Here is a 24533-nt window from a genome sequence, read left to right on the forward strand (position 1 = left end):
TGCTCATCACGCTAGCAGCCTAAGATAGTTGCAGGTTGACAGTGTACCCTGATACTGTGACATGCAAGGACAGATGCACTGTTTGCATGTCTCGCACTGCTTTGACCACATTCCCCCTCCTGATCTTGCATGATACAGCACTCAAACCTTTATTGGCATTGACCTTTTATAGTGGTATAGGATAACAATGCAGATAGGTTTTATTGCTAATCTATGTTTGATTATTATTATTAAATAATGCATTTTAAAACAGCGTTTTGCTTGCAGGCAGACCAGTACTAGTCACAATATAATATTGCTAACTTGCAAGGATTGGTCTACTTATGCTGTTCCATATCTAATCAACTAAGTTAACCAGAAGAAGACAGGTCTTCACAATGCATCACGTTGCAGCCATGACTGTAATATCTGATCATGTTGCTGCACAGACCGTAGTATCAGATTATGAAATCCTAGTAAACTCATGCTGGCATTGGTGACTGGTGCAATCCTTGGTTCCTCTGACTCGGTGGTCATCTCAACTCAACTCACCTCACAGTTTTACAACCTACAGCAGCCAGTTTACAACTGAGTCTAACAGGACTTAAGACGACACAATTATGGCAGTGTTAATTTAAGGCACATAACTTATCTTGTATATTCTGACAGAATCAGAAGTTAAAACGCTTTGTGCTTCGGAGGAAATCAGACATACGAAAACCAATGTTTTACTAAGAATTACAGCGGGGTTAAAAGTATCAGAGCACTTTGAAAATCAGTCCCCTCCCTCCCTTTCTAAATCAAAGTTTTAGAATGAAAGGATAAATTATAAATAAAAATGTGGTTACATTTAAACGAGATATAGGTAAAACAAAATAAAACTCAAAATAGTATTTACTAGTACAGTTTACCTGTATACTATTTTCATTTCAATGTTTCTTTTCTGGAAAATCCGTATTTTAAACAGCATTGATGGAGGTCTGGAGTAAGTGGACCATTTTGTTTTTCTGCGAGGCCAGAGCACCAGCATTTGTGCATTAGCACACTGCCATCTAGTGAGCATTGCTTTTCAACAACAAGTCATCACCACCAAAGTTCATAAAGTAAATGGTCTTTGATATCTTTATTCATTTTTATAATTACTACAAGAAAAAAAAAAAGAAAAAAACATAACAAATGCATCTGCTTTAAAACAAATTAAGGTTAATGGTCATCACAGATGAGATTGGATGTAATGAAAAAAAGTATATTGAATATCTGTAATTGATTTGATTTTTAACCAGCTAATTTAAGCAAATATCAGACACTGAACTGCTTCATCTGATCTTCATACTGCTGCACTGGCAGATGGACTGTAAACATTGTGAGCTTTATGGCACGTTGTACGTTTACAAATAACATTGATGGCCAAAATACCAGTTTAAACTGTATATATATATATATTAGTTTTAAAAAATAACAACTTAATTAGTTGAACTGACATTTAAGACAATTAAGCCTTACATGAAGCTATTGCTCGCTGTTATGCGCAGTGGATTATTGCACTGTGTTAATTATAGATGTCACTATTGACAGCATACTAATCGAAATACATTATTTATTTTTTTAATCACAATCTAACTATTGGGACACTTGAGTCTGCCAGTGTCATTCTTTAAATGCTTCTTCAAAAGCTCAGTTTAAGGTCATGGCTGCTTGGAAAACAAATTACGCTGGGAAGATTCCAGCAACCAGGCATTTGAGTTCCCTTTTGTAGGCACACTGACGTGACAAGCAGATTTACGTGTTGCGGATATACATGAGATGTTTACTACAGAGATATGGAATGTGTTAGGATGTTTTTCACAGTTTTAAAATGGCTTTGCAATCAATACTGGGCAATTAGGCTAATGACAGGTTACAACTACAGTTTATAGCAGGACACTAACTCAGTTTTACACCCTCACATTTTCACAAGATCACAAAACATCAAAACGGAGAAAAAATAAAATAAAATAAAATAAAAATGTAAAACACAAACAGCTGGAGGAGTGTATATACACATTTACACAGACACACAAACTTCTTTTGACTTCATAGCAAACAGGTTCAGCGAGATCTGGATTCTGTCATTACATGGTCATGTGTTCCGGAAGTACATAAGAAATATCATCCCAAGGATGGCGGTACAACCCCTGCTTCAACCGCTTCTGGTCCAGATAATGACCTGCATAAAAAGAGATAAGGTTGTTTAAATTACATTACTTCATAACAGACACGTCAGAGATACAGTGGAGAGAGGTAGAGAGAGAGAGAGAGATAGAGAGAGAGGTAGAGAGAGAGAGAGAGAGAGAGAGAGAGAGAGAGAGAGATATCTCACACACACACACACACACACACACACAAACCTATGAATCCCATGCTGCGTCCCAACACAAAGATTCCATTCAGTGCTCCGATTTCCACAAACTCATCTGCCTCGTCGCTGTGAAAGAGAAAGAAAGTGCATGAAAGATCAGTCTTATCTTTACGACTATTTACATGAACACTTTTCTTCACTAGTATTATTATTATTGTTATCTAAAACTATTGAAAATCATTTTCGTTTATTGAAATAAAATGAAGTAAGTGTATTTTCTAAAATTAACTAAAAATAGTTAAATAGAAATATTAAAAAAACTACAAAAAAAGACAAAAGCACATACAATTACAGAGACTTAGGGCATTTTCAACACCTGGCTTGTTGTGAGTGTTTGTTTCCCGTTTAAGCGTATATGAACATGGCAATCGCGCTCGGATAGGCACCAAAACAATCGTTCTGAGATCGCTTGAACGAGGTGGTCTCGTCCCAATTGAAAACGAACTCAACAAACCAAGCAGTTTCAATTCATAATGGGAAATGTCATATAAAAAGCAGCAGTGTCTGATTCTGTAAGTGAGCACATCAGGTACACAGTCGAAAACCAAACTTCATCTCTTCATCTCATTATAAGATGAAAACCTCTTCATCTTATAATGTTGTTTAATTGCTATTTTATTCAGAAGAAGCCTCCAATCCAGCTCTAACTGCATTATAAATTATATAACTGCATATATGTTATATTTATACACATGTTAATCATTTTAAATCTAATTAAATATATGTAATTTATCAATTAGAGCAGGAATGACGGCTACATTCGTATTGCGTGTGTCACGACAGCTACAGATAAAGCCACAATAAGCCCACAGAGTGAACTTGTCAATCCATCATGATGGAAGACGCAGAGGAACGTAAACAGGTGAACTTTGACCAATAATTACTCACATGAGACTTTCAATAAACACATTTGGGTAGGCTTTGAACTGTTGCCTTGTGAAAGATAACCGAACCAAAAAAAAAAAAAAAAAAAAAAAAAAAAAAAAAGCAACATTGTAACAAATTAACTCCCTGTTTCGGAACAAAGCAAACAATATACAGGTCTACAGGAACCACCCTTAAATGAAAGTAAAAAAAAAAAAAAAGCAAATTGAATTTTTTTAATTAATACTATAATAGTATATAAATAATATAAAAATAACCCTGTTCTTTTACACAAGACGTTTTACTCCTGTTTTACTGACCGAGTGAAGCCGCCACAGTTCCTCAGCAGATCCACAAACGCCACTCCGATGAAACCATCAACATTCAGGATAAGGTTTGGTTTCTGATAGAAAGAGAGATTTTATGAGATAAAAAAAAAAAAAAAAAAAAAAAAAACGCTATACTTGAATTTTCATCACGTCACAAACAACATTCAATTACTACATTTATTCATATCTTTTTAGCAAAAGCAGATTATCATCTCATGTTCTGTGTTTTTCCTTTTTCCTTGTTTTCCTTTTACAGCTGCGGTTCACATTTGCAGTTGTTCTGTGAATTTTCACTGTCAAAATCTAGCCATTTCAATAGGAATCCGGGAATTTTGTGAGGGCTCGACTCGAGTCACTAACTGCGTTTACATGGACCCTAATAATCTGTTTGTAATCGGACAAGAAAAAAAAAAATGAGTCGATCAAGGTTGAATTGGAGATAGATAGATAGATAGATAGATAGATAGATAGATAGATAGATAGATAGATAGATAGATAGATAGATAGATAGATAGATAGATAGATAGATAGATAGATAGATAGATAGATAGATAGATAGATAGATAGATAGATAGATAGATTACAAAATGGCGCACGGTGCACGGAACGAGCTGTTGTAGTTGAATATAGTGTCATTCTTAAATTCTCCTTCCACTCATCGTCTGTGAAGTGGCGCAGGACAATGTTGTCCCATCAGTCCTCTCTTCGGACTCTCGTCCACAGATGACTTATTTTGGACGAGGGGAGGGGCATTTTACAGATTAATAAATAAAAGCAGCACGATTTGATTTGAAGAAGCTTGTGACATATAACTGCGCACATTCACCCAATGGCTTTATTTAGTGTTCATGTAAACACGATGTTGCGATTGACTGTTAATACCAGGTGTAAACGAGATCCAAAACACATTTGTACCTTTGAGGTGGTGATCTTCTCCACCTCCAGAGCATAATCCAGCAGCTGAGTGGCAGGAAAATGCTGTTTCACAAAGTCTTTGAGGATCTGCACCCGCATGTCAGGATTATTGATCTGAAAATTAATCAATGAAGCATGAAAAGCAGTGTGAAATTGACCCATTTGCAATATAACTATAAATAATATGCAATATTTGTGTGTGTGTGTGTGTGTGTGTGTGTGTGTGTGTGTGTGTGTGTGTACTTACCGATTTTACCCTGTGTCCGATGCCCATAATGAGTTTGCCGTCTTTCTTCATTTTGTTGACAAACTCCATAGGCAGCATGCCACTGTCGAACGCCTTACTGAACTGCTTAGCAGCTGCGTCCAGGGCACCTCCAAAACGGTCCCCCTGAACACAAACAGAACCAGTGATGAAACAGATGCTCTTCTGATGCTAAACAGACTGTATGTGGAAAAGTCTGTCGTTTCCGTACAATGGTCAGGAGTCCCGAGGTGAGGCTGGAGATCAGGTCTTTGCCAGCACGTGCACACACGATGGTGTTATGAGCTCCAGACACAGCAGGGCCGTGATCCGCCGTCACCATCAGACACATCTCGATGAACTGACATGCATAGCGCGGCAGCCTGCAGTATGCACATGAAAATCATTTAGGACTGAGTAATTATGTGAGGTACTGGTGGTAAAGAGTGAAAGAAAACAAAGAGTGAAACACACCTCCTCTGAAACCAGAGCAGGCCGAGGGTGCCGCCCAGCCCGATCTCAGACTTAAAGACCTCAGTAATGGGCATGCCGGCGTAAATGAGCTCTTGCCCTCTCTCATCACAGATACTCGTCATGAAGGACGCAGGCTTGCGGATCAGACCCAGCTCCTAAAGAGAGAAGGACATACAAATGACTATAAACCACCAGGCGAGACTCTAAGTAAGTGAGTATTTGTCATCCAAACGTATAATCTTCATACTCACGCGTGCCCAGGAATAATCCATCGGCACTGTGGGCGGAGGAACCTCTTTAGCAGGCACGATCACACCCTTGGCTACTAGATTATCATACACAGATCTATAGGATACACAAATATGTGGTTACAGAAGGCCAGTTTAAGTTGTTAAATTCATAAGTAGACACAGGACATACTTGATGAGTTCTCCTAGCTCATCAAAGCTCTTGGGCACAAATGCTCCTGCCTCTTCCAGAGATTGGTTTTTAGCCACTGCAGTCTCAGATGCCTGGTTAGCACAAGCTCCAGCATGGCCAAACTGGACCTACAAAGTCAGGTTAGAGTCAGTTAATTCAGCCATTAACAATTGAAAGAGGTTAAAATCATATTGGAGTCCTAAATAAGTCATTTGAACACATTATACTCAATGCAAATGCTCAATACAGTATGTCTAATATCACTGGGTCATTAACACCTCAGAGGAGAACAGGGTGGCACAGGTTCCGATGCACCAAGAGACCACAGGTTTGGTGATCCTGCCTTCTTTAATGCCGTTGCAAATCTTGTACTCTTCATTTCCTCCAATCTGTAAGTGAAGAGAAGACCCATGAGTGTCATATTGCAGCCAGGCTCTGAGTTTTATAGTGACAGTAAACTCTTATTATGTTTAAAAGGGAGGAAGAATGGTGTAAGTGGCTGAATAAATGGCACCCTCACCTCTCCAAGAACAACGATCATCTTGACTCCTGGTGTGTCTTGATACCTCAACACGTGATCCATAAACACAGAGCCTGGATACCTGCAGGAAAGACATAAGCCGCAGGTTTAAACTCTCACACAAATTGTTAAACTGATGCAATGCATCAAACTATATTTAGTATCAAAGAGATGTTGACTTGAACACACACCTGTCTCCTCCGATGGCAACTCCTTCATAAACTCCATCTGTAGTGCGCGAGATGATGTTGTTGAGCTCATTGGACATTCCACCAGAGCGGGAGACGTAGGCCACGCTGCCCGGCCTGTACAGCTTAGACGCCAGGATGTTATCCAGCATCCCACCCGTATTACCAATCTTAAAACAGCCTGGTTTAATACCGCCGACCTACAGCATACACAAATTATTATTATTACCACCACCACCACTACAATTTTATATGCATTGTAGAATAAAAAAAATATATATATCTTTCTATTATTATATAAAAACAACACAAATTTATACATAATTTTTCCAATTGAGGAATTTCAGGTCTTCTTTAATTGGCCTGTAGATGGCACACAAACCTACCATTAATTCAACCAATTTGTCCCCAAAGTTGTTGTTTTTTTTTGTCCCCAAAGTGTACACACACACACACAGTTTAGAATCATACCGTTGCAGGTCCAATGATAGTGACTCCCTTTTCATCTGCCATTTTGATGATCTTACGAGTCAAAGCCTCCGGGATACCTTCAGCTATGATCGCTATTGTGTGAATCTGTATATAAAAAACAAACAATCAGACCACATTGGTTTGCGAACATGTAAGGATTAGTCCACTGCTCAGCACAGCCAGATGAATATGCTGATGCTGATCTCAGACCTGTGGGTACTGCATGGTCTCTATAGTGCTGTCATAGGCAGAGCGGAGGGAGGCAAAACTGATGAGCACATCCACTTCTGGATGTTTCTTCATTGCATCAGCCATGTTCTTATAGACCGGCAGCAGGATCTCCTTATGGCCCCAGTAAAACTTCTGCTTATGGTCTCCACTGATTAAAACAGAAATAATGTGTATTAACATTAGATACAGATATGGGGTTAAGTGACATTTTTGAATAGAAATTCACTCAAATACAAGGTTTCCACCACTAGATATCACTCTATAATGACAGCCGTTCCAAACTAGGGTTTTAAATGCATTCATAAGACTCACGTGAAGGGGTAAACCATGGCTGCTACTGACGGCTCCTGACGTGAGCACACATAATCGAAGTCCAGCATGCCCTGCACCGCACGTGTCTGCATCCCCCACACTATGGACTTGGTGTGGTTACTGAACAGAGTGGTGCTTTTGGCTATAGAGATAGACAGGAGGACAAAGAGAAGAGAGAAAGAAGAAAAAAAAAACATTACAGTGCATCTGAGAGTTTAACAGAAGGGAATGCTTTCAATACAGTGTCATTTCTTATCAAATAAATGTTCTGAGAAAACATCATGAACGTACAGAATATAAGCATAATGTGGGCTTTATAATACAAAATTAATCTGAACATGGCAGAATATGTTAAATTTAAATGAGACATTTTAGGGCCATTTGAAGACCTGAGACTGTGCCATCCAGATTTTACACGCCAGAAGACACTGAACTTATTTAAAGGGATAATTCACCCCCAAAAAATAGCCCATGATTTACTCACCGTGAAGCCATCCTAGGTGTATATGACATTCTTCTTTCAGATGAATACAATCGGTGTTATATAAAAAATGTCCTGGCTCTTCCAAGCTTTATAATGGGAGTCAATGGGTATATTTTTTTTTTAAGTCCATCAAAGTGCATCCATCCGTCAGGGGGTTAATAAAGGCCTTATGAAGAGAAGCGATGCGTTCGTGTAAGAAAAATGTCCATATTTAAAACTTTATCGGCTATAATAACTAGCTTCCGGCAGACGGTCGTACGCAAGTCGACTAACGGCAAAAGAGTAACACTTGACGATGTATGACGTAGATGAAGGAGTAGCGTAAGCTTTGACGCCTCTCGCGATTCAAACAAAGAGGGCTGGGCAACCACGTTCGTCATTATGTTGTGCGTCAAGTTCAAGTGCTACTCTTTTGGCGTAAGTTGACTTGCGTACGGCCGTCTGCCTGAAGCTAGTTATTTTAGTCGATAAAGTTCTAAATATGGATATTTTTCTTACACGAACGCATCGCTTCGCTTCAGAAGGCCTTTATTAACCCCTCAGAGCAATCTGGAGCACTTTTATCATGGATGGATGCACTTTGATGGAAAAATATACCCACTGAATCCCATTATAAAGCTTGGAAGAGCCAGGACATTTTTTTATATAACTCCGATTGTATTCGTCTGAAAGAAGAATGTCATATACACCTAGGATAGCTTCAGGGGGAGTAAATCATGGGCTAATTTTCATTTATGGGTGAACTATCCCTTTAAATAAAATCTAAAAAATCATTGTAGAAACTAACAAAACACACTGTGACCCAAGAAAACTGTGATGGATTTTTAATAGATAAAAATAGTAAACTATCTGGGAAGAGTCATAGCACTTGCATATTGTTGTCCTCCTATTGTTAGTTTAACTGTAAATCGCTTTGGATAAAAGCGTCTGCTAAATGACTAAATGTAGCCTGATAAATGTAAAATTGGCTTGACATTGGACATTCGCACATTTAGGGACCGTCTCCAAAGTTGCATACAACATTGGCATACACGTTTCTAACTTTAAACTAACCATGATTCTAACAATTCTAACATCTAAACCTTACTTCCCCTTTTGGGTCTAACATTCTAACACTTTGGACAGAATGTACCAAAACGTTCTGTTCTTTGCCTAGTACTAATAAGCATATAGAGCTGGTAAGTCCCGCCCATCCGTAAAACCCCAAGTGGACCTCTAAGTTGAAAAATCGTCAATGCAAGTGAATGTGAGAAAATAATTATTTTCTGGTCCCGTTTGAATTGTGCCATGAATGTGAACATATGTTGTCTGTGAATTTTTTTATGTAATTTTTCATGTTACGAGTTTGACAGTATATTGTATGATTCTTCGGCTAGCAGTTGTGGAAAAGACATAACGAGAAAGACTACATGTCGCCTATGTGACATCACCCATAACACATTTTCCCTCCACTTGTCAAATCACGGTGCTAATGCTGTGATAATCTATGGAGACAGATCGAGATGCCTGTGTGTTTTGTACCCAAATGTCACCATTCAAACCAAATGGGCTGTTCTTTCTTTCAAACGCGTCGAAAGCAGCGAAGAGTTGTAGTCCACAAAGTGCTCTCACACAAAGTCTAACCGTATCAAACTTCTACCCGCTAAATTGTAGCATTCTTCACACGAAAAATTATATAAAAAATTCACAGACAACATATGTTCACATTCATGGCAAAATTCAAACTGGACCAGAAAATAATAATTTTCTCACATTCACTTGCATTGACGATTTTTCAACCTAGAGGTCCAGTGGGGTTAGCGGAAGGGGCGGGACTTACCAGCTCTATAATAATATGCTAAGATGTAGGCCATCCCATATACAGCAATGTAGCAACTTGCCACATTAATTCAGGATGTGCGGCCAGAGTTTACAATAAATGTGTTTACAACAGCTTTAAACATAGGCCAGCCACTTAGAAGTGAGAGCCAGAACAATCCATTTTATTATCGAAAGGTGTGTTTGACCTGAAGTGGCACTGCCCAGACCGATCGGTGTATGACATCAAAGTACTGCGAGAGAGATTCAAAAGCATATAGAACTGTCTGCTCTCTAATCACTCTCACAGTACTTTGATGTCATACACCGATCGGTCTGGGCAGTGCCACTTTAGGTCGAACACACCTTTTGTGTCCAATCCACATGGGTCTGTAGGGGGCACACCATCCAACCATAAATCTATTCAGTTACTGTGATTGCCTGCTTGTGAGAGTGTGGTCAAATTTGCACTAACCTGCAGGAAGTCCAGCACGAGTCTTTTGAGCTGATGAGTTTTCTGCTCCAGTTTTGACCTCAGAAAAAGAGGCTGATCTGGAGGATGCGGGAGTCTGGGAGCGGGAGAGAGAGGATAGTAGTAAGAAAGATAATTATTTATTGGTCATAATGTGATTTTGTCACTCTTTACGGTGACACTTAGGGGCACAAACAGCATATTAAGATGTGATCTCTAAAACCAGTGAAGAAAGACTCAACAGAAAACTTTACTGAAAGCCCTGAATCATTGAATGACACCCTTGAGGCTATGAGAGGTTTTTAATGCAAGCACACTGAAAGTAAGACACATAATCACTCACCGTAGTTCCACCGCTAGCGTTGAGAAGAAAGTTAGCAGTGTGGGCGGCACCACGAGGCTGTGTGGCGATTGGCCTGTGACCTAGTGCCATCCCAACAATAGCGGTCATGTGGGTCTCGGTGCCAAAAACATGAATGGGGATACCGGTGGTCTTTCCTGCGCACGCACACACACACATAGACAGACACACACACAAAAGACATTAACATGAGATAAAGAACGGAACTGTTGATTTTTTTGTACACAACGCGCACATGAACAAACTCACCAACTTCCCCCATCACTCTTAAACCTTCCTGGTAGTTTGGGCCACCACGACGGACAAATACAGTGACTTCATGCTCTTTCAGAGGGTCCTGGTAATCTTTGATAGCCCTGACGATACCCTGGTACATATAAAACAGACAAACAAACACATTATGGGTGTGGGTTACAATATTGAATGAATAAATGAATGAGGCACTTATATAGCACTACTGTACACCCAAAGCGTTTTACAATCCAGTCAGGGGATCTCTCCTCAACCACCACCAGTGTGCAGCATCCACTTGGATGATGTGACGGAAAGCCACAGTACAACGGTGCCAGTGCACTCAACACACACCAGCGATAGGTGGAGAGGAGAGAGAGTGATAGAGCCAATTCAGTGGATGGGGATTATTAGGAGGCCATGATTGGCAAGGGCCAATGGGTGGAATGTGGCCAAGAAGTGCCAGAGAGTCTGTGGGACGTTTAACGTCTAACTTCTCATCTGAAGAACGGTACTCTTTGACAGTATAGTGTCCCCATCACTTTACCGGGGCGTTAAGACCCACACAGACCACAGGGTGAGCACTCCCTGCTGGCCTCACTAACACCTCTTCCAGCAGCAACCTGGTTTTCCAATGAGGTCTCCCATCCAGGTACTAACCAGGCTCAACCCTGCTTAGCTTCAGTGGGCAACCAGTCTTGGGCTACAGGGTGATATGGCTGCTTGCATATCATATATATTCATATTCTGCTAATGCACTGCTAATGCTAATGCAATAATATTCATATTCTGCTAATGCAGATAGATAGCAAAAATGCACATGGACAGCGTGAGGGACTCTCTGATCTAACCTTGAATGTTGCTGCTACGTTAGTGAAGTTGGCAATGCTGCCTCCAATGATCAGGACTTTACCTACACAAGAGAAACGAATGGTGACACATGGGATACCACAAATACATGAAACTTCTTTAACATACAGATTACAGAATGTTTCAGGTAACATTTATCACATGCCCTGGAATACAATCATGATCTTAATTTTAATCAAACACAGTATATAATATATAGTAATTACCTTTTTTACGTTCTGGTTGAAAAAAAGACTAAGACTTAAAGGGATAGTTCACCCAAAATGTTTTATTCTGACATCATTATGGAAGTCAATGGCTACTATCAACTGTTTGGTTACCAATATCCTTCCATAAAAATATCTTCTTTTGTGTTCAGCAGAAGACAGAAACTCATACAGGTTTGGAGCGACATTAGGGTGAGTAAAGGATTGACAATTCATTGACAATTTTCATTTTTGGGTGAACTATCCATTTAAGATTGCTAACACAATAAAAATACTTTTTATTTTCTTATAGAGGGAGAGTTGAAGTCTGAGTGTGGGACAACCCCCCCAAAAATGTAATTCTTTCAAGTGAACAACTTTAACATGTCAACACTAAATATTGATAAAATCGGTAATGATTAAAGACAACCTTTAGACAAGAATTGATGTTAAAAAACACTTTAAAAATCATTCTAATCAGTGAAAGACTAATAAAGAAGCACTTGGACAACAAGATTATAATGAACGTACCATCAGGGTGTTTCTCACGGGTCATGAGGGAGAGGATGGTCTTAGCATAATCATATGTTTGTTGCTCACTAGGAGCTCCTGAATACTCGCCGTAATTGGCCAGTTCATTGACACCACCCAGGTCACAAATTGTATCACTATGAGTGAGGAAAATTATAATAGGTTAACCTGTTGGCTAATAGACACAGACAGACACAAAAACGCAAAACATCAAACATGTGAAGTTAAATGTAATGTCAAAAATATTTATCAGGGAGATCCCAATTAAATCCCAAAATTGCAGAGCAAATAGAGCAAGTCAAATTATCCAGTAAATCTAGCATGGGTTTTATTAGTTTTTTTGAGAGCATAAATAAGAAAACATTTGGTTTCTTGATCCTCCACTCTCAGAGGACAGCACATACGCATCCTAATTAGTCTTTCTCGCTCTATCTCCTCCCTCCATCCAGAGAGAAGGACAGATGCAGTAGTGAAACATAAACCTCCAGATAATAGTTATCAAGCATGGATGGGTAATGTCATTTAGCTCTCAGCATCTGGCTCAGACAGGTATCTGCTTCATCTCTCAGACCATGAAGCACAAGAGTTCTGCTCATTATACCAGCATTTCCCTTCTAACTGTCTCAAACTATAATTTTGCTATTCCAAGCTACTCGATTTAGATTTAGGATGAATATTTTGTCTGCATGACTTTTTATCTTCTGTGGAACACAAAGATTATATTTTGAACAATGTGTTGGTGTTTTTTTTTTTTTTTTGTCCAAACAATAAAATAAAAAAAGTCTATGGTGTCCAATGTTGTTTTGGACCCCATTGACTTTGTGTGGGCAAATGTGTTTTCAAAATATCTTTTGTGTTCTGAAGAAGACAGTTATACAGATTGAGAATGCCATTTTTAGATGAAATATCACTTTCAATTTAAGCAATTAACACTGAGAGATTCATCCATACGTGATCCATTTGCATCTATATGCAAATTGGACTTAACTCTTGAGTGACAGGTACCTGTACACAACAGAAGCTCCACCCCCTGCCACCATGGTCCAGATCCGTCCACGAGGGTTCAGGAGAGTGAGTTTGAGGCTGGCGCCACTCTTAGCATCTAGATCAGCTATGTATGCCTCCTACAGGAAGGTTATAAAAAGGCTTTTATCCTGTACTTTTTTGTTAATTCCCATATAGCTGGGTTTGGTTACATCATTTGGTTAAAAAAAAAAAAAAAACATGAACATGTCAGTTCAGCAAAAGTGGATATACTAAGCAAATGCCATAATGAAGCAAATAATTTGCTCATAAATGACAAAAAAGCAGACACTTCATAAAATGGCTTGTGGACAGTGTTGGCAAAATATTAGCAAAGCAATTATATAAAGCAAAGACTCTTCTCTGTTCAACCCATATGGACCAATTATAGCAGCACATCAAACAGAAAGGTAACTCATTGTACCTAAAGTTATTTATTAATAAGCCAACTCGGGTTTTTGTTTTCAGCAAAACCAGTCTGTTATAACAGCTATTGTCTCTGTGTGTGAGAGACCAATTAAAGCAGCCTTCTGTCAGATAAACATAGCGTCAATACATCCTGCCAACAGTGACACACATCCAGACACACCACTATCTCCCTGCAACGACTCGTCACTGTCTGTGTGTGGGGAGTTTGAACGCCATTAATGATTTATGAAAGACTGCTTCCAATTAATTATTAAATCATATTCTTTAGAAGTGAAAGTAAGCAAACGCAGCAGAATACGAGAAGTACAAGCTTCCGATTGATGAATCGACAAAAACAAAGTGATAAAGAAAAGCGATTCCTTCCCTGTTCCCTGTTGGGCTTATAGATTAACTCATAAAAATTAATGTTTAGATGGCAACTGAATCACTGACAATCTACAATTCTATGCAACAAAATACATGTGACAAGTATTGTTACCTCAGGATAGGCCTCTCTGCCGAAGGGAGGGGGAAACTCCACATCACCCCACTTGGCCTTACACAAGTAATCGGCTGTGGCATCGATTTTAGCAGCCATGTCCAGCACATACACTCCATCCTTAGTGACCACTGACAGAGAAAAAAAAGAGCATTTGTTCTTACCAGCTTGAACTTCATAAACTGATTGCACTTTGCGTTTCTTGCCTGCCTTAGGCAATAATGAATTTGAATGAATTTAAATCTCACAGTTACTGAATGCTTTGGGTTGTGTTGTAGATATGTGATGTTGAGGTGATGGCATGCGTTTTCAGCCACATCCAAGTGTGGCAATATTTTGTATATATATTCCACTGCATGACAAAGCACTTTTATGGTTTAAAGAAAATGTGAAACTTGTGCAGACAGAGCATATTTTCTAACAGGCCGAGAAGTAGACTTTTCACATGTGCAATGATAAAAATGTGATTTATATAGAAAAAAATCACAAACAGGAACATCAAAGGAAGTTGGAAACTCAGTTCATAACACAGAAACAGATGCCATAGGGCACAAGGGATTATTAATTAGCGCACTATGAAACATCTCTAGTCACCATCAAACAGCATCCATGTTAATTAACTAGCAATCTATCGCCTTAATTTTCTTAAGTTTCTTCAAAACATTCAGATTTATTTATTTTTTTAACACCAAGTTGGATGCACCAAGTTCGGCCTTTAGTAATGAAAGAAAATAAGCATAAAATATTTGTAACATAAGACTTGTTCTTAGTCATTCAAACATAATGAGCAAGTAGAACTTTTACTGCCTCAAAAAGAACTGGAAGTGGTTTGTCTTTGGTCTCCATAGAGCGAACCAACTGTGCCAAGACATTGGGAAGAACTGAATCAGAAGTCTGGCTGACCGCTGAGGTGGGGTGGGCTGCTTTTGTGACTCACCAAGAGGGTTGATCTCCAAGTATGTAAAGTATAAGTCTTCATACAGGTTGAACAATCCCACCAGGAAACTAGTCAACATCCTGCAGAGACAAAAAAAAAATATATACCTCCATGTAATATTTAATTATTAGAATATTATCGTTACATTAAATACTGTGAACATGTTAAACTGAAGTACACAAAGTAGTTTAGTTTAGTTCAACACCACAAAATCTCATCACTGACTTAACACACCCAAAATAAGTATGGATTTGTGGTTTAATGACTGTCATTTAAAACTCAAATAAATGAACAAACAAATAGAAGTACAGAGAGTCTGAAATTAAGCTTATTTTTTTTACTCCATTGACACTTGTTTAAATGATTTTAGATGTGCTACTGTTCAAAGGTTTGGGGTCAGTAAGAATTTCTAAAAAGTTTTAGAAAGAAATCTCTTATGCTTACCAAGGCTGCATTCATTTGATCAAATTCATTAAAACCTGCAATACTGTGAAATATTACTACAATTTAAAATAATCGTTTTCAATTTGAATATATTTTAAAGTTGGATTTATTCCTGTGGTTGCAAAGCTGAACTTTCTTATTATTATCAATGTTAAAAACAGCTGTGCTGCTTAATTTTTTGTGGAAACTGTTGATACGTTTATATCAGCATTCTTTGATGAAAAAAAAGATCAAAAGAACATACATTTATAATGATTTCTGTTTCAAATAAATTCTTTACTGTCACTACTGATCAATTTAATGCTTCCTTGCTGAATAAATTTGACAGATTAATAACTTATTTTTGTAATAAAGACTGAATTGATGTGATATTGCAAGCAAAACAAATTGAAAACAGAAATTGACTGGAAACAGTAACAACACTCAATTTAATGACAGAATCTGTAACCAAAACAGCTGGTGTTTGGAGTAACGAGGGAAATGAGGGAGACATGAGGGAGGAGAGAGAGTGAGAGAATCATCAGTCATCCACCTCATAAAAAAACAACTGTGACGGCCCATAGTCCAGAGAACACAAATTATACACGAGAAACGACGAAGAGACAGAATAACTAGAGGAAGAGGGAGGGCCTCTTGGGATGCCAGTAAATCAGTAAATGTACTTGGTGAAGATGACAAAAGAGAGATTTAGGAGGAAAACATTATCCTTTATGCCACAATATTTGAGAAAGGGAGTCGTGTGCTATTTTTTAAGCTGTAATTTTTGTATGCATGTCTGACTGAGAAAGAGAGAGTGAGAGGATGAGTAAAAACAGATGGATGAATCGAAAGAGAGGTGTGGATATCAGCCAATGCTGCCAAACGATCTCTCCGTCAATCTCAATGTCAGCCAAGACGGTGAGGCCAGCCAGAACGAGATGTCAAAGCATGTGTGCGCGTGTGCCGTCAAAAAGACAGACAGGGTTTATAGACGTGAATTGAATAATACTGGAGGGTGGGTGGACACGGGGAAAGAGGAAAGAGGAAAGATCTAATTTGTGTAATGGATCAAAGTGCCCTCAGCTCCTGCCAGCACAGCTGAGAGCACCTCATTTGATTGTTTTTCCTCCCTTCCCCTTCCTCTCTCTCATTTTTGCTCACCGTTCTCCTGATATGTATGTACCAGGAGGACCAAGAATTGCCTGCAGCCTCTTGTGTTCAGCGTTACAGAGGGGACCTTTAAGAGGGTTTTGAGGTAATTAAATGATGCTTTTATTTCCCCAAGAGTGGTCTTTACAAGGAAGCTAAATCAACATAAAAAATAAAGAGGAGTGTTTACAGACTTTGTTGATTGTCTGATTAAATAAAATAAAGTAGACCGCCATATTTAAACTTATTTAATGACAATTTTTTTTTTTAAATGTAGAGTAAACACCTCAGCACAACAAAAAAAGGCTAAATAAACTATACAAAAAACTATAGATGACTAGAGTTAGAGACTATACATTTCACCCCCACTACAATTTTGGGAGAAAAATCAGTGCAGTCCTGCTGAATGGAATTAAACATGTATTTATATTCATACAATATGCCCTATTTATGTATTTGATCTGACTGTCTGACTCACTCTTTCTTATCTGCAGCGGCGTGTGTGAGGAGCTGACTCTTGACTGCGTCCGCGCTGATCTTCTCATCCACTCCCACCAGGAGCTTCATGGCTTTAGAGTCCACGTCACCCACGTCCACACCGCCCTCATGATGGAAGAGCACGTAATCGCCTTCACGTGTGGCATAGATGCACACATAAAACTCCTCCTCCTGAGGGAAAGTCACAATTGAACAATGTTACCTCTCTCTTTCTAAATTTTGCTCATGCCATGCTGTAATCCATTAACATACATAATAGATATTAAAACCATGTAAATAATATAACCCCTACTATACAAAATAATAATATAATACATATAATAAAATAATATAATTTTGATACAATATATTATTAATAAATGCATTCGTAAACTAAGTATAATACAAATATATTAGATGCAGAATTGTTTATTAATAATAATAATAATAATAATATAATCATTCCTGCTTCTAAAATGAATTATTATTATTATCATCATCAGTAGTAGTAGTAGTAGTAGTAGTAGTAATAAATATTACCATTTAAAATTATTGTTATAATTAAAAAAGCCAATTTATTCATGGACATTATACATAGCATTTACTGGACAGGCTCACCTGCTTGTGGGCTACAAAGGGCTCAATCAGGAAGTTCTTGAGAATGCCTTTAGCCTTCCCCACCTGAGAGACAGAGAGATTTTAAAAGCTTATGCTTGCATATCAGGCTTTTCCTTAAGGGATTAAACATCAGAAACTGCTTTCGGTCTGAATCTAAAAAGCTTCTCCTGATGAAAAACAAACAATGAAAAGCGAATTATGTAAGAGGCAGAAGAAAAGGAGGCCAGGGATGGGGAGGAGGAGGTAGAGAAGAGGAGAGCAAGTGTTCAGACAGTATAAAGGCTTGCGCTGTGCACCAGTGATTGCACTTCAGTGTTTAGAGGCTCCCTGAGAAAAGTGAAAGATTTGACAAGCAGAGCTGCAAGCCAAACACACACACATACACACACACACACACCAATCTCATTTGTCCTGCAGTCACAACAGTGGGCCAAAAGGCCAGTTGATATAAATCAGCTAGAGAGAAAGAGGAAGGCGAGGTGACATTTCAAAGAGAGGGAGAGAAAAATAAAGGGATGACAAGGTGGGACAAACAATGAAACGCTCCCTTGAAAGTGGGAGAGTCAACAGGGGCTATGACCAGTCTAGCAGATGAAAGACAGAAAAATATTACAAAATTAAAATTATCATATAAAAAAATAAAAAAATAAATATATATATATATATATATATATATATATATATATATATAACGCAAATGTATGTCTTTCTCTCAGCAAAAATGTTTTTTTTGGCCCTCAGGCAACAATGTATGCAGGGGCATGATATATAATATATTGGGATGCAAAAACTGCATGAGGCAGAGTTGGTATCTGTCCTTACCGCTGTCTCCTTCATAAGACGGGGTTTGATCCATTCCTTCACACCCTTCAGATCCAGGTTCACACCCACCAGTCCCAGTTTCCCTCTGCGCTTGATCAGCTGATCTGGCTTAACGACTAACCGCTGGACAGAAACATCAAATACTGATCATAACTTACACAGTCATGCTGCCAATATTATTGCAAAACAACATTGAATGGAAAATACACAAATGTTACAATCTGTGACAAAATCCAAGGCTGAAGTGAAATGGACAATAAGATCTAAACAGTAAGTTTAAAATGATAATAATAATAAATAAATCCTAAAAACAGACAAAAAACAAACAAAAAAACCCTCTAATTTTCAATGTGGTCGCAAACAGAAGGCAGGAGGACGATAAATGAAATTTGAGATCTATATGTGACTTCCTAATTAAACCGTTCTCTATAGCGGTCTCGGTCCGGGAGACGGAGAGACGTGAGTCATATCTAATATGATTTTACCCTCTGGGCTCCTCCATAAAGGTGATTAGAGTGCTTTTTCAGCAGAAACTGTCCCTGTACTGTCATTTGAGAAATTCTGCTATGCTCACTTTAGCTGCTTTAATTGACCTGCTAGTGAAGTAGCATACTAATGACTGCCGTCCTCTCCGTCCAACATCCTCAATGTCTCTCTATATGTTCTCTTTTACCCCTCATGCTGAGCCCTCAACAGAACTGCCCTGCATAAAGGTCTCAGAAGTCTAATTAGAAGGAAGTGTTGGCAATAGTAAGACTTCACATGATTCTTGAATCATTTGGAGAAACTACTCAAGACTATTCTACGACAAGAACAATCATTGTAACAGTTGCATTATATTTTTATTGCAATAAAATACAATGTATTGTATGTTCCTAATGCATGTTAAGATGGAAAATTAAGATTTAACTGAATTCATAATATAAAAATTATAACATAACAATATTTAGGATATGATCTAATTTTAGAAAAACTCACTCAAATTAATTGCACGATATGATGATTTAAAAAAACAAAAAACAAAACCAAATTACATATTAATATTTGCTGAGAACCCTCCCCCCAACACCCTCCCAAATGAAGATTCAAAGACATTGCATTATTGTGGCAAACAAGTAAACCATTGAATAGAGATTAAAACCAAGTCACTAATTATGGTCCAAGAGCACACAGCGTTTGTAAATCTGCCTGAGACAGACACACAGAACGAGTCCTCTTATTATACCTGCACTATTTTATCATTTTTGGCCTTTGTACAAATGCCTCATGTTCATGAGGTCTCTGATCATTGAGTTGCACCACATGACCGTATCAGTTTCATCTCAAGCCCAAATGTGATCCCATTCCCAGGTCAGTTACTTCCAACAGCTGTCTTACCTCCGTCAGAAGCCAGGGGTGATCCTGAGCCAGTCGCTCCCAGTCAGTTTCTGCGGTCACATTAGCATAGCGGAAGCGGTTCTGTACGGCGGCTGTAGTGCAAATGTGTTTGTAAAGGAATTCCTTCCCTGTCTGCTCGGAGATGGCTTTGGCTGACATGGTGCTAGACGACTAAAAAAAAAGCACTGCAGAGAAAGACACACAGCAACTCATTAACCATCAGCCACTTGAGACCAATAAATGAGCAGCAACCTTTCAAAATGCTTTAGTATGCATGTCTGATCAGTGCAATGAATAAATCAATAGAAAGACTAATAAGGCTAAATAAATAAATCAACAAAAAGTAATTAAAATAAATAAGGCTAAACAAACTACTAAAAAGCTAAAAAAAATAAATAAAAAATAAAAAATTTAAACACACATATATACATAGTTTCTGCTAGATTTGCTTATGTTAGGTTGGTATGTCTTTAAATTGCAATATACAAATGAAATACATGGCTTTACAATAATTGCTTTGACTGTTCCGCTTTTTGCAGGAAACTGACCAGGAACTTGAGTGGCTAAGTAAAACTAACACCCTAACTAACACATTTAGATAGCACATCTACATAGCATCCTGCTGAAACAAACGTAACATTTACATTTACATATTCTGTAGAATTTGTCATTTTTGCAGGCATTTTCTCTTATGCTGGATTATATTTTACTTTGTCACACAGTTCATCTGCCGATCTCTCTCTTTTTACCTTTTCCTGAATTAGGGAAGGCAGCTAAAAATAGGCTTGATGCTCACCCTGATTTGATTAGACACGGACTTCGTGCTGTGCCATAAGACAAGAGCAACCACTGCAGTCTGACTGACACACAACAGAAGCACAATCAGGTACAACTGCACTAATCAACTAAGCTTTCTTAAACCAAAAGAAAAGACAGGCATACAGTATAGTATGAGGTAGACAATATTGTATGGCACTGTCCTTATAACCAATTTCAACAAATTTTATTGCACACGACACCTATATGAGCTAGAAGTTATTATTCCCATTCTCTCAGTCAACAGTGCCAAGCAGTGAAAACTCTCATACATGAGTGCATTTGTGATTGGCAGGCTAAAGTCCCATTCAAATGACATCACAGCCGCCTGTCTGAACCCTGTCAGGACGTGCAGTAGAACGAAAGTGCCAAGCTGTCAGCGGGGTCAACACAACCCGTTTTTGTTTAAAAAAAAGACAAGATAAACCAGTTGGAAGAGAATGACAAGTGGGGCCAACTCTATACTGGCTAAAACAACACAGACAACATAAACTGATGCTGCAAAAATTATTACACAACCATTCAAAAGATTTTTGGGCATGTGTGTTATAAGAAATTACTATAACTATAAATTATTACTATTATTTAGCAATGCATTAAATTGATCGAAAGTTAAAGACATTTACAACATTAGACAAGATTTCGGTTTCAAATAAATTATGTTCTTTTGAACATTATATTCAAAGAATGTAACATTGTTTCAACGTCACGTTGAAGCATCACAGCTGTTTTCAACATTGATAATAGTGATAAATGTTTCTTGAACATCAAATCATCAATTCTGAATGATCATGTGACACTGAAGACTGGAGTAATGATGCTGAAAATTTAGCTTTGATATCACAGGAATAAATTACATTATAAAATATATTAAAAGTAAAACATAGTTCTTTGAAAAATTTTATATTTCACAATATTACTGTTTTTATTTTTATCAAATAAGCCTTGGTGAGTATAAGCGACTTATTTTAAAATAACTCCAAACTTTTTTATGAACAAATGTGCTTCTCACAACATTAACAAAAAAACTTTTGAATAAGAATGACATGTTATCTTCTTTATGCACCTTGATAAAAGTCTAACTGTTTCTAAAGCTCCCCTTCTGTAATGAGAATTAATGTGGATGCATGTGGCGAGGAGAACAGAGCGTTCAGTTAGTAGACAGTCAGGTCCTTGACCCAAACAATTTACTAATGAAGAGAGAGGACCACTCCACCCCCAACATCCTCCCTGCACATCTCCCATCCAGCTCACTGGAGCGCTGTGAATGGACGTACAGACTGAGAAGAAAGCAACGCATTTAAAGCCAAAAAAACTAAACCAAATCATCACAACACCCAACTTCTTACTCACACACATACATTCAAAATATTTAATGTGCAGCTTTTAAAATGAAATAACCAAATAGAGACAAAGCCGGTATATTATGGAACAAAGTTATATTATATAGAGTAATCTGAGGTCTACAGTCACATCTCCTAAAAAAATATACTGAAAAAAAATAAACACTAAATCTCCAGTAACTTCCTATTAGCCAATTTCATCAAAACAAGAAAGTACTGTAGGATTCTGACAGCTTTACAATCACTGACAAAGATCCCATATTTATTAATTACAGTTTTAGGACAATAAGTGCAGTAACAGTGATGGTTTCTGTGGTACATTTGTGTAAGATGGATGAGCAAGAGAAAAACTGGCAGTGTATCTCTAGATTCAGTAGATAGTCTCCACTACAGCGACTGATGGGACATGTACTTTCCTATATTACTGAGAGCGCTGCGGAGGATTGATTTTACTGCACGCAGAATCACATCACCGGTGCCCTGATCTGATCCCGTTTACAATGGTGCGGTCAGATGGTAATGCCTTTCTGTGAGTGCAGGCCAGTTCCATCATGCACACCAGCTCATACTGCAATGCACAGCTGGTTAAGGGGTCGCGCATCACACTAGTAGTGATGCAGCTGATTTATAACTGCGTTTTCCTCACTCACAAAACAGTAGCAGTATCATTCATCACATAGGAAGGATGTGGGGAGAAGGGGGAGTCACACTAAAGATATTGATCTTGCTACCCTCCACACAAATCCAACACACGTCTGATCCAAATATTTGTATTAGACAGTTAAATTTGAATAACACTAAAGAAATTGCAATACCAAATCTAAAGTTTATGACTGGCGTTATTAATCTAATTTCTATCCTGATTGATCTACTACTCATCTAAAGCGTAATGGATCCTCCTTACTTAAGCTCAAGCTTATATAATGCTTTATTCAAATTCGGAGTCACTTTAATTTACTTTTATTAAATGCCACACTACAGCAATCCCTTTAAACATTTATTCTTATAAAACTAATCAGTATGTTAGTTGTTACTAGTATTTTTTTAATTGCTAGCGAGTAATCCATTTGAGACTCAATTTCACTAGTAACAATTCATTAATTAAATTACTTATTCCTTTGGTACTAGTCACTATACTAATAGAATAGTTATTTAGTGCTACAGGGATAGTGACCAGCAGCAAGAGAATAAGTACTAGGATTTAATGCATAAGTACTAGTGACTAATTGATTAATCATAACTGCAGTATGCACTAGTGACTAATTGAATAGATACCATTTACGAATAGAATTAGTAACAGTGTGCATGTACTAAAATATAGTAACTTACATAGTACTATATGATACTAGTACAATAGATTCTAGTACTTTTAAGGAATATATGTTTAAACGGCTTGACATAACCTGATAAACATCTCTAGACTACAATTAACTAAAGGAAATGAACATTTGTTTTAATTCTTCTTGTGTGCTGTATTTGTTTATTTGTTTTTTTTCAAGAATATAACATGCACCTTACACTTCCGTATTCGTGAAAGGTGTTAACACAGCCCTTCATTCGTTCATTTAAATGACAGGTAGAGACCAGTAGAACCAGTCTCCATACGGCTCCGACTGATATTCATGATGAAAATAACAATAAATGTAGATAAGCTAAGTTACCTTAAGGTTCATCAACACTGATCTCTACAGCGTTTTGAGCAAAAAGAGCTGTGTCACTGTTGGTTTTATATTCCGTTTCATATATTTCGCTAACGTTACATTTACTCCCAAATGAAAGACTGCTTTCAGTAGTCAGTGTTTATATTACTAGTTAATGTTACCTTGATGTTTTAAGCCACTTACCGGTCTATGTAAGATTAAGGATAGCAAGTTGTCTCCTTTCAGGGATTTCCTACTGTACGAAGTCTCTCTGAGTGTGTTGACAGTCGAGATATGGTTGCAGGAGGAGACACTTACCCTCCAGACAGCGTGGCTGCTCGCTCCCTCCCTCTCTATCCTTTCAGCCGTTCCTGTTTTCTCTACGCCGACATCTGACGATGGCCTTGGCTGATTTTTTCTGTCTCTGATTGGCTCTCACCATCCACCGTGATTCGAGGCCGCGCCCACTTGAACAGTGAACTATTCATCGGACCAGGGTTTGATTGGCTAATGCCGAGCCGCTCGGCCAATCAGACTGCACCATCAGTCGTTTAGCAACGCGCCTCAATGAACCCCAGTAAGGAGAGAAAATGACCCGAATGTGCAATGTGGACTTGAGTTTTGAAAGTGAGGATTTCTAAAATTAGTTGTCACAATCATTTCTATTTTGCCAGACAACTAAACAAGCATAGCTAGTAATTGCGTCATAGTCCACGCAGAGTCTG

General features: G+C 38.1%; 1 protein-coding gene across 1 annotated transcript; it reads right to left on the bottom strand.

Moving 5' to 3' along the window:
- Positions 1 to 1083: 1083 nt before the first annotated feature.
- On the bottom strand, positions 1084 to 24163 carry aclya (ATP citrate lyase a). The gene is made up of 28 exons (XM_084390830.1): positions 24013 to 24163; positions 20010 to 20194; positions 18633 to 18755; positions 17811 to 17873; positions 17194 to 17384; positions 15144 to 15223; positions 14207 to 14337; positions 13282 to 13400; positions 12277 to 12413; positions 11542 to 11603; positions 10709 to 10826; positions 10442 to 10596; positions 10102 to 10195; positions 7346 to 7487; positions 7013 to 7181; positions 6803 to 6907; positions 6335 to 6531; positions 6144 to 6225; positions 5902 to 6012; positions 5624 to 5751; positions 5455 to 5548; positions 5204 to 5358; positions 4962 to 5112; positions 4733 to 4876; positions 4486 to 4599; positions 3562 to 3644; positions 2367 to 2443; positions 1084 to 2185 (listed from the first exon to the last, which is right to left on the bottom strand). Exons 2-28 carry the CDS (start codon positions 20166 to 20168, stop codon positions 2091 to 2093), a joined length of 3279 nt encoding a protein of 1092 aa, XP_084246956.1. The 5' UTR covers positions 20169 to 20194; positions 24013 to 24163; the 3' UTR covers positions 1084 to 2090.
- Between the last annotated feature and the right edge of the window lie 370 nt (positions 24164 to 24533).

This window comes from Rutilus rutilus, assembly GCF_951802725.1.
Source record: "Rutilus rutilus genome assembly, chromosome: 1".
Lineage (NCBI taxonomy): Eukaryota > Metazoa > Chordata > Actinopteri > Cypriniformes > Leuciscidae > Rutilus > Rutilus rutilus.

What these genes read in the sequence shown, in the direction of transcription:
- aclya (XM_084390830.1), bottom strand. Translation starts at nt 20,168, where the DNA reads ATGTCAGCCAAAGCCATCTCCGAGCAGACAGGGAAGGAATTCCTTTAC. An exon ending in GCCGCTGCAGATAAGAAAGA is followed by an intron (nt 15,224 to 17,193) that starts GTGAGTCAGACA and finishes TTGTCTCTGCAG; the next exon opens with GATGTTGACTAGTTTCCTGG. An exon ending in CCTCGGGACTCCTGACCATT is followed by an intron (nt 4,877 to 4,961) that starts GTACGGAAACGA and finishes GTTTGTGTTCAG; the next exon opens with GGGGACCGTTTTGGAGGTGC.